The 13,885-nt window shown below is 34.0% G+C and overlaps 1 protein-coding gene across 1 annotated transcript; it reads left to right on the top strand.

The window, feature by feature from the left end:
* Positions 1–2,220: 2,220 nt before the first annotated feature.
* On the top strand, positions 2,221–13,885 carry HELRODRAFT_85297 (hypothetical protein; the record flags this gene model as incomplete). Its single annotated transcript, XM_009026027.1, has 6 exons — positions 2,221–2,304; positions 6,703–6,960; positions 10,307–10,420; positions 10,521–10,736; positions 13,225–13,449; positions 13,781–13,885. 6 exons carry the CDS (start codon positions 2,221–2,223, stop codon positions 13,883–13,885), a joined length of 1,002 nt encoding a protein of 333 aa, XP_009024275.1.

Raw genomic sequence — 13,885 nt, 5'->3', positions numbered from 1 at the left:
TAAATAAAAATTAAAAAATAAAATAAAGGAGATCAGGCAGACTGCTTCAAGCCTAAAGCGAGGCAAAAACATATTTAATGTGTGTACAACACTATTATGCGGGCTTAACAACAATGCTAATGCTAACCGCACTAAATTGACGTCAACGAACGAACGCATTCGAAACTTTCTGGTAGGCTGGTTGAATCTGCTATATTGCTTTTTATATAAACATATAATCTTAATAATTTATATATATTATATGAATTCAATATAAAAGCAACAGTTATCAGTTCTACGCTGTTCAAATTTTTTGGGGAGAATTCAAAATAGTTTGAAACCACACCTTGCTTAACATCCAATTCCAAGCTGAGCCAAGCCAAGCCAAGCTGAGCCAATATGCGTAGATTTATAAGCGCTTTTATATTAAAATTTTATATACGAATCTACCCAATATCGATATCAAAGAAATAAAGCGAACGAGTTTAAAAAATATTTTATTCAAAATTTAATTAAAATAGAACATATAAACAAGTTTTATTTGCCAAGTAATTCTATCCAATCATTTAAACAGACAAACCCTTCAATTGAACTATCTCGCACTCTATTTCTTTTTAGGCTTATCAGTTCTCCAGATTTTGAAAAAGCTTGTTCTCTTGGTGTGGAAGTTGAAGAGATACATTTCACTAATTATAGAATACATTTCACTAATTATAGAATGTTGATAAAAGAACTATAGTATATAGCAAAAAATCTATTAAATATCTAACTAACTAATTAATTAACTAATAAGTAAAACACAAATTTATAAATAATTATCAATAAAGTTTATTTGGGTTAATGCGTCTGGCTTGGCCAAACATGGCGGTCTCTGGGTTGGATTGCATCACAAAGAGCCCCCACTATCAAATGCTTTGCGTGTGATGCGCTGTTTATCTCGCATCCATCCAAATACGTAGTTTCCGTCATGCAGTTTCCTCTGAATGTCGAAGAAGTTTTACGTAGACGAAGTAAATGAGAGGATCAACTTATAAAAATTGAAGCGATTAGTCTCAGTGGCATTTAAAACCGTATAAACAGGGGGCCGATTTTGGTCTTAAGAGAAAAGGCAATATAACTAATCAACCAGGGTATATTTTTCAAGTACTGATTTAATGAATTATGTTCTTGTTTGTTTTAATAAATTATCCATTCAATTTATTTACACGTATATTTTCTTGGAATTAGATAAACATTTTGATCTACAAACCATACGTTTCAAAACAAAACTAGCAAACCTAATGTGTCATGACTAAAAAAACTAAAAAAATATACCTGCAATTGCAATGTGTGTGTGTGTGTGTGTGTGTGTGTGTGTGTGTGTGTGTGTGTGTGTGTGTGTGTGTGTGTGTGTGTGTGTCACTCCAAGCTAATTCTTTAAGATAAATTTGTACGATTCGTGTTAAAAGAAATCATATTTTTAGCCATTTTTGATTTATTGAGACACAAAAATTTAAAAAACACTCATACACTTAGAATTTATGATTAGTATCGTTGGTTAGTTCCGGTTGCGTGCGATGCCTGGTTGTCTTAATTATCCGGTGTCTTTGGTTTAGTTGTTCGCGATTAAACGTTAAATTAAATAAAACAAATTGTGTAAAAGCGAAGCTTTTTATCGTGAGTTGAAAATTATTTTTTCATTTGGCTCCATTTATTTGTTTAAAAAAATTTAATTAGGATAGTTAGAAATATTTTTATTAGGCTGGATTTCGATATTGCGTCGAACCTCGCGGCGCAAATTAAACCTGTAAGGTTATTTTATGATAGTTTCGGCGGTACAACAAAAAAGAACGAAAAGTTGAATTAATTCATAATTTTAAATGTGAAGCAGATGAATTAATTTTGTTTACGTTCGGTTTTAAAATTTCTAGTCGAGTTTTTTCTAAGAAATGAATTTAATTTCTTCTTTGAACCTGAATTTTTATATATGCAATGTCTCTCTTTTTTATAATAGACGTTCCGGGTTCGACATCTCAGAATCAACGCTACGAGAATTGAAGCGAAGAGTAGTTAGTAACCTTCGCCCATCACAAGAAAAGGAAGGGCAATAAAGTATTAAGTGGTCGGTGCCTGCCTACCACGAATGAAGTGACCACCACAGCCTAGCTAGTAGTTAGTTTCCAACAGCTTACAAACAACTGATTTCTGCTTCTCTGCTGATCTGAATAAAACTATTTTAAGAAGAAAAAGATGGAATCAAAGATGGTCTTGAGAAAGCAAACAGGTCACTTTTGTCCAGGCTGCAAAGGCTCTTTTAAAGCTAAAGAACTTCTATTGGAGCATTTGGTGAAGTGCTCAAGTGTCAAGTTGATTCAGCAAACCCACCCTGTTAGTAGAAACAAGCCAGTGCTTGAGATTCAGATTGAAGAAAAATTAGTTAGTGCTACTGCATTTTCTTAATTGTCAATAAATATTTAATAAATAATTCCTCTTACTTAGGGTAGGTGAATTTGAGGAATTGTGCAATTCATTATGTATGTAGTCAGACCCTTTGTAACATACAACAAAATTTCCATATACTAGGTTCCTTAGAATTTTACATTTAAAACATGTTCTATAGAGTGAAAATAATTTCTCTATAATGAACACAAAATTTATAAAAGCTAAAATAATATGTTTGAAGGAAAAAAATGGGTTAAATTTTTACATTACAGTTTTGTGTATTACATTTTTTGCTTGATTCATACATATAATATATTATTTTTCATATTTTTTTGGCAGTTTTATAGTGTTATACTATGTGTTATTACTTTTTGTTAGAAAAAATAAAAGACTATGAGGTTGTTTTTTACTACAATTACACTAATTGTTAAGAAACACTTATCAATTTAAGTAATATAGAATTCTTTTTTCTCATACAAATTCTACCTAAGGAAATTTCTATATAACAAACTTGTTAACTTAACCATCAAGTCCGCTGTTCAGGGGTCTGACTGTGTATGCTAGTAAGTTGGTAAGTTAAAGGAAGCTGGTCATAGTTTTAAAATAAAGTTATGTTCATTTTAAAAAAGTAGAATTGAAATTAAAAAATTTGAATTAATAGAATTATTAGTGAGTGATAGTTTGATGATAAAGGGTTGAAAAAATTGCAGTTATATTGTGTAGCGAACCAGCTCATTCTGAGTGAGCTAATTTTGAAGAAATTTTTTAAAGTTTAATCTACTGATTGATTAAAAAGTTTGACTAATTTGAGATTAGGAACATTTAATTAACTTCTTGATAATATATTTTCCTATATTCTTGATTCTTTTTAATTAGTTTTAGAATTAGAAAAAATTTATAAATTTAAATTTATTAATTAAATTTATTTGATTAAATTTTCATCAGATTGCATTTACATGCCATCTACATCTACAATTTTTATAAAATTAGCAAATTCATTAAATCTTTTTCCAATTATTATCAAACAACATCAAGTTATTTTTATAAAGAAAGAACTTCTTATCAATTAACAATTATAATTAAATAATTATTACTTCAGTAAATTATAACTAATTATTGGTAACTTACTTATTTACGCAATTGATTAACATTTAACTGAACTATTATTCTCATTTTTTTTCATTCAACATAGTTTTTAAGTTATTTTCTTTTTTTCACCTCCTTATTAATTTTATTTATTTATATTCATTTTATCCAGCCTGATGGAGACAAACCTCCACCAAGCAATCCTTCGATGACAATACCCCAACAAGCAATGATAACAGGTCAAAATTCCTCTGTTGAAACTGATGTTGAAAGCAATTCAGTGGCAGCAGTGGTGGCTTCATCGGCTGCTACTATTTCTATTCCTTCTATTATAACAACACTTACCATGACGGACACGTCGAATGTGACGAGTGTGCCATCTATATCGCTTACAGATTCTCTAACATCATCACTCCAAGCGGTTGAGAAGATTGAGACTAATGTCCAGTCAGATAAAAATATTAAGATACCTGTAGGAAGCATTATCTTGGGTCCCAATGAGTCCGATGATTTTGTGGCCTGCACTGAGAAAGGTTATGCGACGGAGGTTGCAATGGAGGTTTCTTCTTCTCAATGTCAGAGCTTCTATGATGGAGAGGGTGATGATGTTTGCGCTTTTGAAGTGATAGAGGAAGTGGTGTCGGGTTCCAATGGTGCTAACGTTGCTGACAAACATCAAGATGGCTTGTGGAAGGAGGTGAATATGATTGCCAGTACTGCCACTTCAGAAAGTGTCAGAAAACAATCAAAACGTCGGAAATTAAGCTCCGGACCATGCAGCAACAGTTCTATATCAAATGACAAAGATGTGGCTTCAGGTTCCAACAGCAATAATAATAACAACAACAATAACAACCAGTCAGTTTACAATCTATGCCTTGCAGCTGAAATAGCATCCAGCATGGAAACAGTTCAAGCAGCCAAGTCTCTACTGGGCATGAGTCAGGGAGACATGGAGGAGGTGGACAAGAACAACGTCAAAATGGTCAGCATACTGCGATCCTGCAAGCCTGATCTAAGTGACGATGTTACGAGTGATGAGTTGAAAAGTGAATCTGAGTTGTCACAAAAGAATATCGTCAGTACTAGTGTTTCTTCATTCCAACCCACAACAACTTCTAACATTGATCCCGAAAACCAGAGGAGTATTATCATCAATAACTCTTTTGTCACTAAGCAAGAATCAGAAGATCAAAGCAAGCTGCCTTTGAAGCAACAGCTGCTTGAAAAGCAGCAAGTGCTGCCGCAGCAACAACTTCAACTTCAGCCTCTACAACAGCATCCACAGCAACAGCAGCAAGTTATTCTAACAACGACGCCGGTGACTCCCAACTTGACTCAGCTGAATCTCTCCTCGAAGATATCGTTTTTGCAGTCGTTGAACAAACGAATTGTTACCGGAAAGGACACAGATGGTGCCAATCTTTCTGCAATGATCACGACCCCCGTCGCTGTATCCAACTCGAAAGTTAAGTTGGAAACTGTCAATCTTGAAGAACTTCAAGACGGGTCGGCCGGTCTGACCCCGCTGTCCATTGCAGCTGGGGAGAAGAGGAGGACCTCTCGTCTTTCGAGTGCTAATGCCGTCAGATCTACCAATGAATTGAGCAGCAGCACTAGCAGGTCCTGGTCACTTATTTCAATTTTGTTTCAGTTCATTCAGCAACTAACTTATGAACTGTTTAAGGGTTGAATGATTGATTGATTATTTGATTTATAGATTGGTTGATTTAATGGTTAAATTATTTACAAGTTGATTGATTAGTTTACAAATTGAATCGTTCACTCATAGTTTTTACTATTTTTTTCAATTTTATTTAAAACAGACTTAATTTAATTTTACATTCATTGTATCAGTCAGAAAGTTTACATAGTAGAGTTTCGTCATAGCAGAATTTAAAATGATCTAAACAAAATATAGCTTAAATTGCTGAATTAATTTTTTTTAAATGGTGAAAACTAGATTGAAAATTACCCTAATTATGAACCTTGGTTATTATTTGTTAGTATTATTATTATTATTATTAATTTTTAAAAAATTTCTAAGGGATTTGTGAACAACTTTTAACGTTTGTTTCGTTCATCTTTACCCTATAGCTTTCCAAAATGCCAGAAATTTTGCTAGTTTGAAACTCTACTGTGGTTTTGTTTTTTGTTATTAACAATTTTTTCAACCGTTTAACAGGATGCGAATAGACTCAGACAAGTCTCGCAGCAGTATTGTTGTCTATCAAAACAAACAAGAGATTCACTACCCACTAGCAATGAATAACAACAACGCGGGCAGCAACAAGATAAACCACACCGTCAATGCTAACAAATCCGGCATCGGAGCAACGCCAGTGTTGTTGAAAGATGTTTATAACATGAACAACAAGAACGTTGTTTTTTCTAATAGCACCAACCACAGCAACCCAATTAATCTTAACAGAAACAGGGCGAGGCAAATTGTGTTGCAGCAAGATGCAGAAATGATTCAAGTAACCAACGAAGTTGAGGTGGAGACTGAATTAGAAGATAGAAAAAATCTAAAAAATTCAGCTAACGAACCTTACATAATACAGGTCCTACAATCTAGTAATAACAACATCATCAACAATAACAGCAACAGTAACAACGTTTCTCATGTTAGTCTGCTGACTAACCAACGAAATCAGTTTGTGAACGAGGTGAAAGATGGGAAGATATATGTCTGTGGACTCTGCGACAAGGCATTCAATGACTGTGAGACTTTGAAAATACACGTGGAAAAACACGGTGGAATTGAAAAACCTGCAGCCTCTAAGAGTAGAAATTCTACTGAAAGATATTCAGGTGAATGTCTAATTGTTTATTTGGAAAGGAAGACATTTTTATTAAAAAATTTTTTTGTTGTCTTTTGAATTTAAAAAATAAACGCTTTAATTTGTTATATCAAATTCAACAAGGTTTATATGTTTATTTAAAGGTTTAGATATTTGTTTAAACGAAAAAAATCGGAAAAAATTCATTAACTTTTTTTAGTCTATAGCATAAGATATTGTTTTAAAAAGTTTTCGACTGATTATTTCTATGATCTTCCTAACAAACATTTGCTAGAAACTATACTTATAACAATAATAATAATAACAATAATAACTTATAACAATAATAATAATAAGTAATTAATTAACGACAGATGATGATAGCTGTGGTGAGGAGACTGAAAACAATTCAGTGCCAACCACCCCATCCAAGCAACAGCAGGCATCTACTAGACAGCACACATGCAGAGAATGTGGTTCAAAGTTTAGCAGGTTGGCACTCCTAAAGAAGCACGCCAAGACTGAACACGGAAGTTTGAAGGCTTACGTGTGTGGAGCTTGTAACAAGACATTTGCGTTTGCGTGTGGTTTGAAACTCCATGCACTGACACACGGTGCTGAGAGGAGGTATTCGTGTCAGTTCTGCGGTCGAAGGTTCAAACATGCTTCTAATCTACAGAAGCATGTTAAGGTTCGGCTGATGCTTTTTTTTTCTTTTTTATCTTTTAACTATAATTTGTGTTTTTAAGGCTGAATGAAATAAAAGTCGGACTTTCTTATAACGAATTCTATACTACGGAAATCTCTAACGAATTTTTATTTTTTTTGTCTCTTGGGTATTTTCATATAAAATTGTTTCTATAGGACGAAAATAATTTATAAAAGTTGAAAAAATATTCGAAAGTTTTTAAAGAATAATTGTTGAACATTGTAAATTGTAAGTTACATTTTGGCATTACTGTTTTACGCATTATGTTTTTTGCCATATACATATATTAATAATATAAACATTTATGAAACGCCCATTTGCACAGCTGCTTCAGAGGCGCCCGGAGCCCGTGTTAAAAAGATGAGTCTTTAATCACTTTTTGAAAAGACTCAACGAGGAACATTGTCTTAACTGAGGAGGTAACGCATTCCAGACATACGGAGCAGCGTGACAAAAACCGCGGCCAGCCAGGCGGGGTCCGGCAACGGGAATGTTTAGGAAACCTGTTGAGCTGTTGCAGAGTGATCTAGTATGTTCATGTCTGGATATGAGGTCGTATAGATATGTTGAGGTAAGGACTGCAATTTTGAAGATGATTCGAGCGGAAATTGGAAGCCAATGAAGCATTGGAAAGAGAATGGAAGAACTAAAACGAGGAGGTTTATTAAATATAAGTCTAGAAGTTTTATTTTGATAGTCTGTAGCTTTCTGACAGATGCACGTGAGGCCCCATACAATAAGGAGTTGCAGTAGTCTAATCTAGAAAGGATCAAACATCTGCAAAAGGCAGCAACAACATCACATGTAATCATATGTCTAATATGTCTTATTGCGCAGAGGTGATAGTTGCAGGATCTGACGATTTCTGATATGTGTTTATCAAAATTTAGATGTCTGTCAAAAGTGAACCCAAGCAACTTGATCGCATCCGAGATAGGCATTGTGGACCCTGCTATGTCCATTTCCTCGAGCTGAAACCTCGACAGTTGTTGATGTGTCCCAATGACCATAATTTCAGATTTGTTCGGGTTGAGAAGAAAATTATTAGCATACCACTGATAAACCTCGCTAGTACAATTGCTTAAGACTCGAATGCTGCTTTCAAGATCGCCAGAAGTAACAAATGTATGCAGATGAGTGTCATCGGCGTAGTGATGAGAAAATAATCCATTTTTACTAGAAATGTCGCTAACAGGAGACACATAGGTATTGAACAAGATTGGACTGAGGACGGAACCTTGAGGGACTCCAGTGTCGATCAAGCAGGTAGAGGAAGTATGGTTTCCCAGCTTCACAAACTGCTGTCTGCAGCTCAGGTAAGATCTAATCAGAAAGCAGAGAATCGACAACAGCCATTAAGTCAGATTGAAATCTGTTTAGGTTAATGCGATGTCTAGACTTATATGTACGAGTTTCGATTAGGGGCGGGTACTGAATGTACATATGTCCACAAGAATGATTTTATGGTCATAGAGTAGGTGACATCTGATGGATGATCTCACTTCTTTTATGCTATCGGAAAACAAAGTCGAGGTGATGATTAGATCAAGAGTATTACCACACCGGTGTGTTGGAAAGCTTACGTGTTGAGATAAGTTATTTTCTTCCAGAAGGGAGGAGAGACGCTCGCTACCAGGACAGTTGAAATCGCCACAAATTATAAAGGAAGATGAAGATGAATGTAAGTAATTTATTAAAGTCTCCAGTTCCTCAAAAAACGAATCAACAGCCGGACCAGGAGGGCGATAAAGAACGACGAGAATAATAGCCGACTCAGGGCACACGAGCTTGGTGACAAGCAGCTCGAACGTTATGAAAATACCAAAATCTAGCGCTGAATGTCGAAATGTCGCCCGGTATACAACAGAGATGCCACCACCACGCCGATCAGGCCTATGATAATGTGCCACAGAAAAACCAGGTGGGGCAATATCCAGCCTATATAATATAGAACTTTTTCTCGAAAAAATTCTGTGGAAAATTTCTATATAGCAAATTTTTTTGGAACCATCAAATTCATTGTACGAAAATCCGACTGTATTTACAGACAATTTTTGAGAAATTCACTCTTTTCAGATACATCTTTATCGAATTTGAAAATTTCGATACTGCATTAAAATAACGAATCACGAATCTTTTGTTCTGTTTGACGGCAAGGATGCAATTTTTATAATTCTATGAATCCTACACAACTTGTAGAAAAGAGTTTTTGATGGAATCTTCTAACTTCAAAATAATTGTTTATGAAAAATTTTCAAAGTTTCACGTTTTTATAAATACGTTTTTTTTTTAAATCAAACCTACAATTGTAAATGCTTCGTTAATTTTTTGATTGCTGGCAGTAAAGTTAACATTTTAAGCGTACAATTGTAAATGCTTCGTTAATTTTTTTGATTGCTGGCAGTAAAGTTAACATTTTAAGCGTACAATTGTAAATGCTTCGTTAATTTTTTGATTGCTGGCAGTAAAGTTAACATTTTAAAAAGTACAGACTCATTCGAATTGAAATTTACAAAGTCAAAACAAAGGTAAGTTTGTGTAACCAATCAAATATGGAATAAATGTAAAAACCAATATTCTGTTATTTGGACATATGTTGCAAAATATGTTGTAATTGATAAATGAATTATTCAGATCCTGAGATATATTCCGGTAGCAAAAAATACCAATTTTCATTTAAAATCAAGGATTGTAGTAACAGAATTATTGGAGTTAGTTGAACTAAAGGGAAAAAATTCTTAAAGAAATTATTACAATATAGTGATAAAGTATAAAATGTTGAAAACTGTAGAAATAGTCTCGATACAAATATTCAAGTTCAAAATTAATCAGTAAAAAACAAGTTACAGCTACGATACAGTTGAATATATATAGTATCGATACAGAGCAGAACAAAGATGAAAATTCTTTGATTTGCTGTTGCTTATTTGTTTATTCCAATTAAAAATAAAATTGAATCAGAGGGAAAATGTTGATATCATGAAAAATTATGCTAGCCACTGATAAAATGATTTAAATGAAAAACATGTTAAAGCTGACACCTATCAGCTTTAATCTGTTTTTAATCTCCTTTAATTCTATTTTCAAGTTTTTTAAAATTCGGAATTGCTTCTTATTAACTAGAGAGATTATTCCAACTAAATCAACAGTGTTAAAAATAAGATCGCCAGTTTTGTTCAAATTGAACTGAAATTTTATGATAAAAAAGTTTTATTCCATTAATAAAATTTTTCTAGTTATGGTTTTCAATATATTTTTACTACGAAACAAACAGGTTGTTCATGTCAACACATGCAAATGCCGGACAATTGAGTGTGTCTGTGGCAAGAGAGATCCAGCTTCGTTCAAGATTGATCATGCCTGTCGAATCTGTGGAAGAGTTTGTGAGAGCTCAAAGCATCTGGAAATACATTACAGATCCCACACAGGGGAAAAGCCTGAGGTTGGTCTCTTCGATGAATTGTTCAATGGTACAATAAGATTTTATGTTGAGACTGTCGACTAATCAAAATTGCTTGATATCAGCAAATACATTCTAACAGGTATGCCAAACATGTGGCAAGTCATTCCAGCACAAGTCGAATCTTCAGAAGCATCAGATGAAGCATACAGGAGTCAGACCCTTCCAGTGCCCGCACTGTCAGAGAAGTTTTTTTGTGAAGCATAGCTATATGGGCCATCTGCGACTGCATACTCATGACAGTCCATTCACTTGTGAAACTTGTGGAAAGAGTTTTATCAGCAAGAATGGATTGCAGGTTTGTACAGTGTGGATGTAAGGCTTGTATTTGTAAGTTTGTATGTGGTCTGAGTTAATGTCAAAATTTGTTGTTCGACTAATGATTAACCTCAGATAATACAAAATAATGATTAAACCAAAATATTTCGTTGATTCATACTCATACGATACAAATCAGGTATACAACATAATATGATACAATGCAATCCAAAAGTCGATTAAAAAATAACTAATAGTCTTAATTTATATTTTATATTTATGCACATATACAATATATATATTATATATACACACATATACAAATATGTGTGTATACATATACAAATATATATATACAAAAGGTTTTGTGTTAAAATGCTGCATAAAGTTCTGAAAATCTAGTGAGCAAGAAGGAACTGAGCTTTCACTCAGTTCCTACTCAGTAGTTCTTGCTCAGACATTGATGGAGACACCATCGCGAATTAATGTCCCTAAAGGCGTGGATTGGCCCGTCAAACACATTTTAAAATGGTAGGGTTGTAGGTGGTGACCTGCAGTTCAACGATGACGATGTGACCTTGTCTCTTGCCTTAATGCTTTCTGGTCGATCGACTCGCGCAAAAACATTTTTTTACAAGAATTTCAGCCTGAAATTCGATATAAAATCATTTCATGAGAACGAACATCCAGGAATTTGATCAAAAATGGTGAATCAACTAACCTTTCGTGTCGATGATGAACTTCCTTGACTACTTCAGACAAGCGAGAATAGTAGACGTTAATTTTCAGTTTCGAAGCTCGAGAGTGGCGAATATAATTATATTTTTGTTTTCCAAACATTAGGCCACGATAGTTTATCTCAGTTATCTACAAATCTTCAAAATAAACGTTCATTGAAAGATATAATTTAACGATTTTCGATTCAAATTTGCAAAAAATTTACCGCATTGATTATATTATTACCTCCGAAGACACTAAATATATATAGCGCGACATTTCCTGTTTCATGCACCGAAGTTAAATTCGATAATATTTTTGTTCTATATAATATACTTTTTAAAAATTAAAAAGTTTTGCAATTTATTATTATTAGTTATTATTATAATTGCTCAACTTGAATTTATTATTATTGGTTATTATTATAATTGCTCAACTTGAATTTATTATTTATTATTATTGGTTATTATTGAATTGACTTGAATTTTCACAAAGCATTATAGCTTTGTCTTCAAGTTAGCTCAGTCAGTAGGAGTGTTCTGTCTCGCGCTGCTATTACGTGATTGCATAGTTGGAATACTGTCCTTTCTGAAACTCAAAGATCATCATACCCGTATGATTCGGTGCTTGCGCGTGCATACATAATGTGTACGTGCGTCATGTTGTGTGGATAGTTGTACGGCCTTCGTGGTACGAAGGTTTAATTATAGGTATTTAATAACATGTAAGCAGTTCTGCTTTTGAGAGTTGCACTATAAAGAATAAAAACAAGGCCAACTGTACTTTGTGTTGTTTATTCAAGATATCCATTTCTTCTAGTTATTCCTAATCACTAAATGATCCATAAATAATTACTGAATGTTTTCATTTCATGATATATTACAACAAATAAAATAATTAAAATCGGCTAAATATGAATTTCAATAATTTCATTTTTTTTAATATCCAATATTGATGGCGCACCATACCTGCTGTCTCAGGCTGTGCACCCCTTCCTAATTGTAAGACCTATACTACTTTAGCGAATGCTATAAATTTTATACCAGTTATACTTGTAAGAATGATTTTTCAGCTCGGTGCCGTTTCAGTAAGCACTTTGTAAAATTTATTTGATAATATTTCTCATTTCAATTACAGTCCTTCGCCGTATTTTTCCACTATTGAATGAAGGCGCTCCTAAACGTCTAACGAATGCACAGTTTTACGTATAGACAGACACACCTTTGCGTAATGAAGCGCTGTGCGCCTGCGCATAAAATTCTCGTAACACGTGAAACGCCAGTTATTGCAATTACAATGCAATTTGTAGTTAGAAGTCTGTACATTTTTTGGAGACACCTTGATCGTTTCTTATTCATTATCAGCTATTAATTCAAATTAGTTATTTGGTAGCTTGTCTTACGAGCCGCCTTGTTTTTTTTTATCCACTTTCAACTCAGAGGCATTGGTTATTTTCATCATCTATCTTAAATTTAAAACCACATGGATCAAAAGTTAGAATTCTTTCCATTATTGTCATCTATGTAATTATCACTATTTTCGTTATTTCTACAATTCATAATCATCTTCACTGTCATCTTCATCATTCTCCCTCTCCATTATCTTAATCAGCTTCTTCTTTATCATAATCGAATAAACACGCACTCGCATGCAGAGATATATATCCTTTTTATATAGAAAATTTACCAAATCTGATATTTTTTTATATGTTTAGATGAAATTGATTGAAATGATTTATTATGAAAAATGTATTTAAAAAATTTTTTCACTCAACTTGAACTCGCGACTACTAAAAAACCACTACATTACAGGTCCATTCGATCTTGCATCAAGAACGTCTGCCCTTCTGCTGTGGTCAGTGCGGCCGAGAGTTTGCCCAGTTGGGCAACCTAAACAAGCACCTCAGTCTGCACACAGGGGACAAGCCCTTCCCTTGCAATTACTGCGATAAGAAGTTTGTGGACACCAGTGCCCTAAAGAGGCACATGGTCATCCATACCAGGGAAAGAAATTATGTCTGCCCTGATTGTAATAAGGTCGGTTCAGTGAGCAAGGGGCTGGCTGGCTTGTTGGGAAAATTGAGCGAATGTTTCTTTTGATTCATTGTACGTAGAATGATAAGTCGATTTAGGGATGAGTTACTTGTTGATTGATAAATAAATGATTAATCATTTAATTTAATTTACATAAAATTTTCCCTGCCTGTAGTCATTCCTTCATTTCTCAAGTTTGAGATCACACCTGGCGACTCACAAATTCGAGGAACAACAACATCAGCAGCAGAACCAACCTCAGCAACTTCAGCAACAACAACAACAGCAACAACAGTTCGGCAGTAGTTTGTACGAATGTGAAACATGCAACAAGACATTCACCATGAAGTCTGCCCTCTACAAACACATGAAAGGTCATAGTGAGAATGCTGAACCTGCTATTGAATACATTGTTTACTTGTCCAACCAAGATGTGTAA

Source organism: Helobdella robusta, assembly GCF_000326865.2.
Source record: "Helobdella robusta unplaced genomic scaffold HELROscaffold_45, whole genome shotgun sequence".
Taxonomy (NCBI): domain Eukaryota; kingdom Metazoa; phylum Annelida; class Clitellata; order Rhynchobdellida; family Glossiphoniidae; genus Helobdella; species Helobdella robusta.
This window is presented reverse-complemented; position numbering and strand designations above follow the sequence as displayed.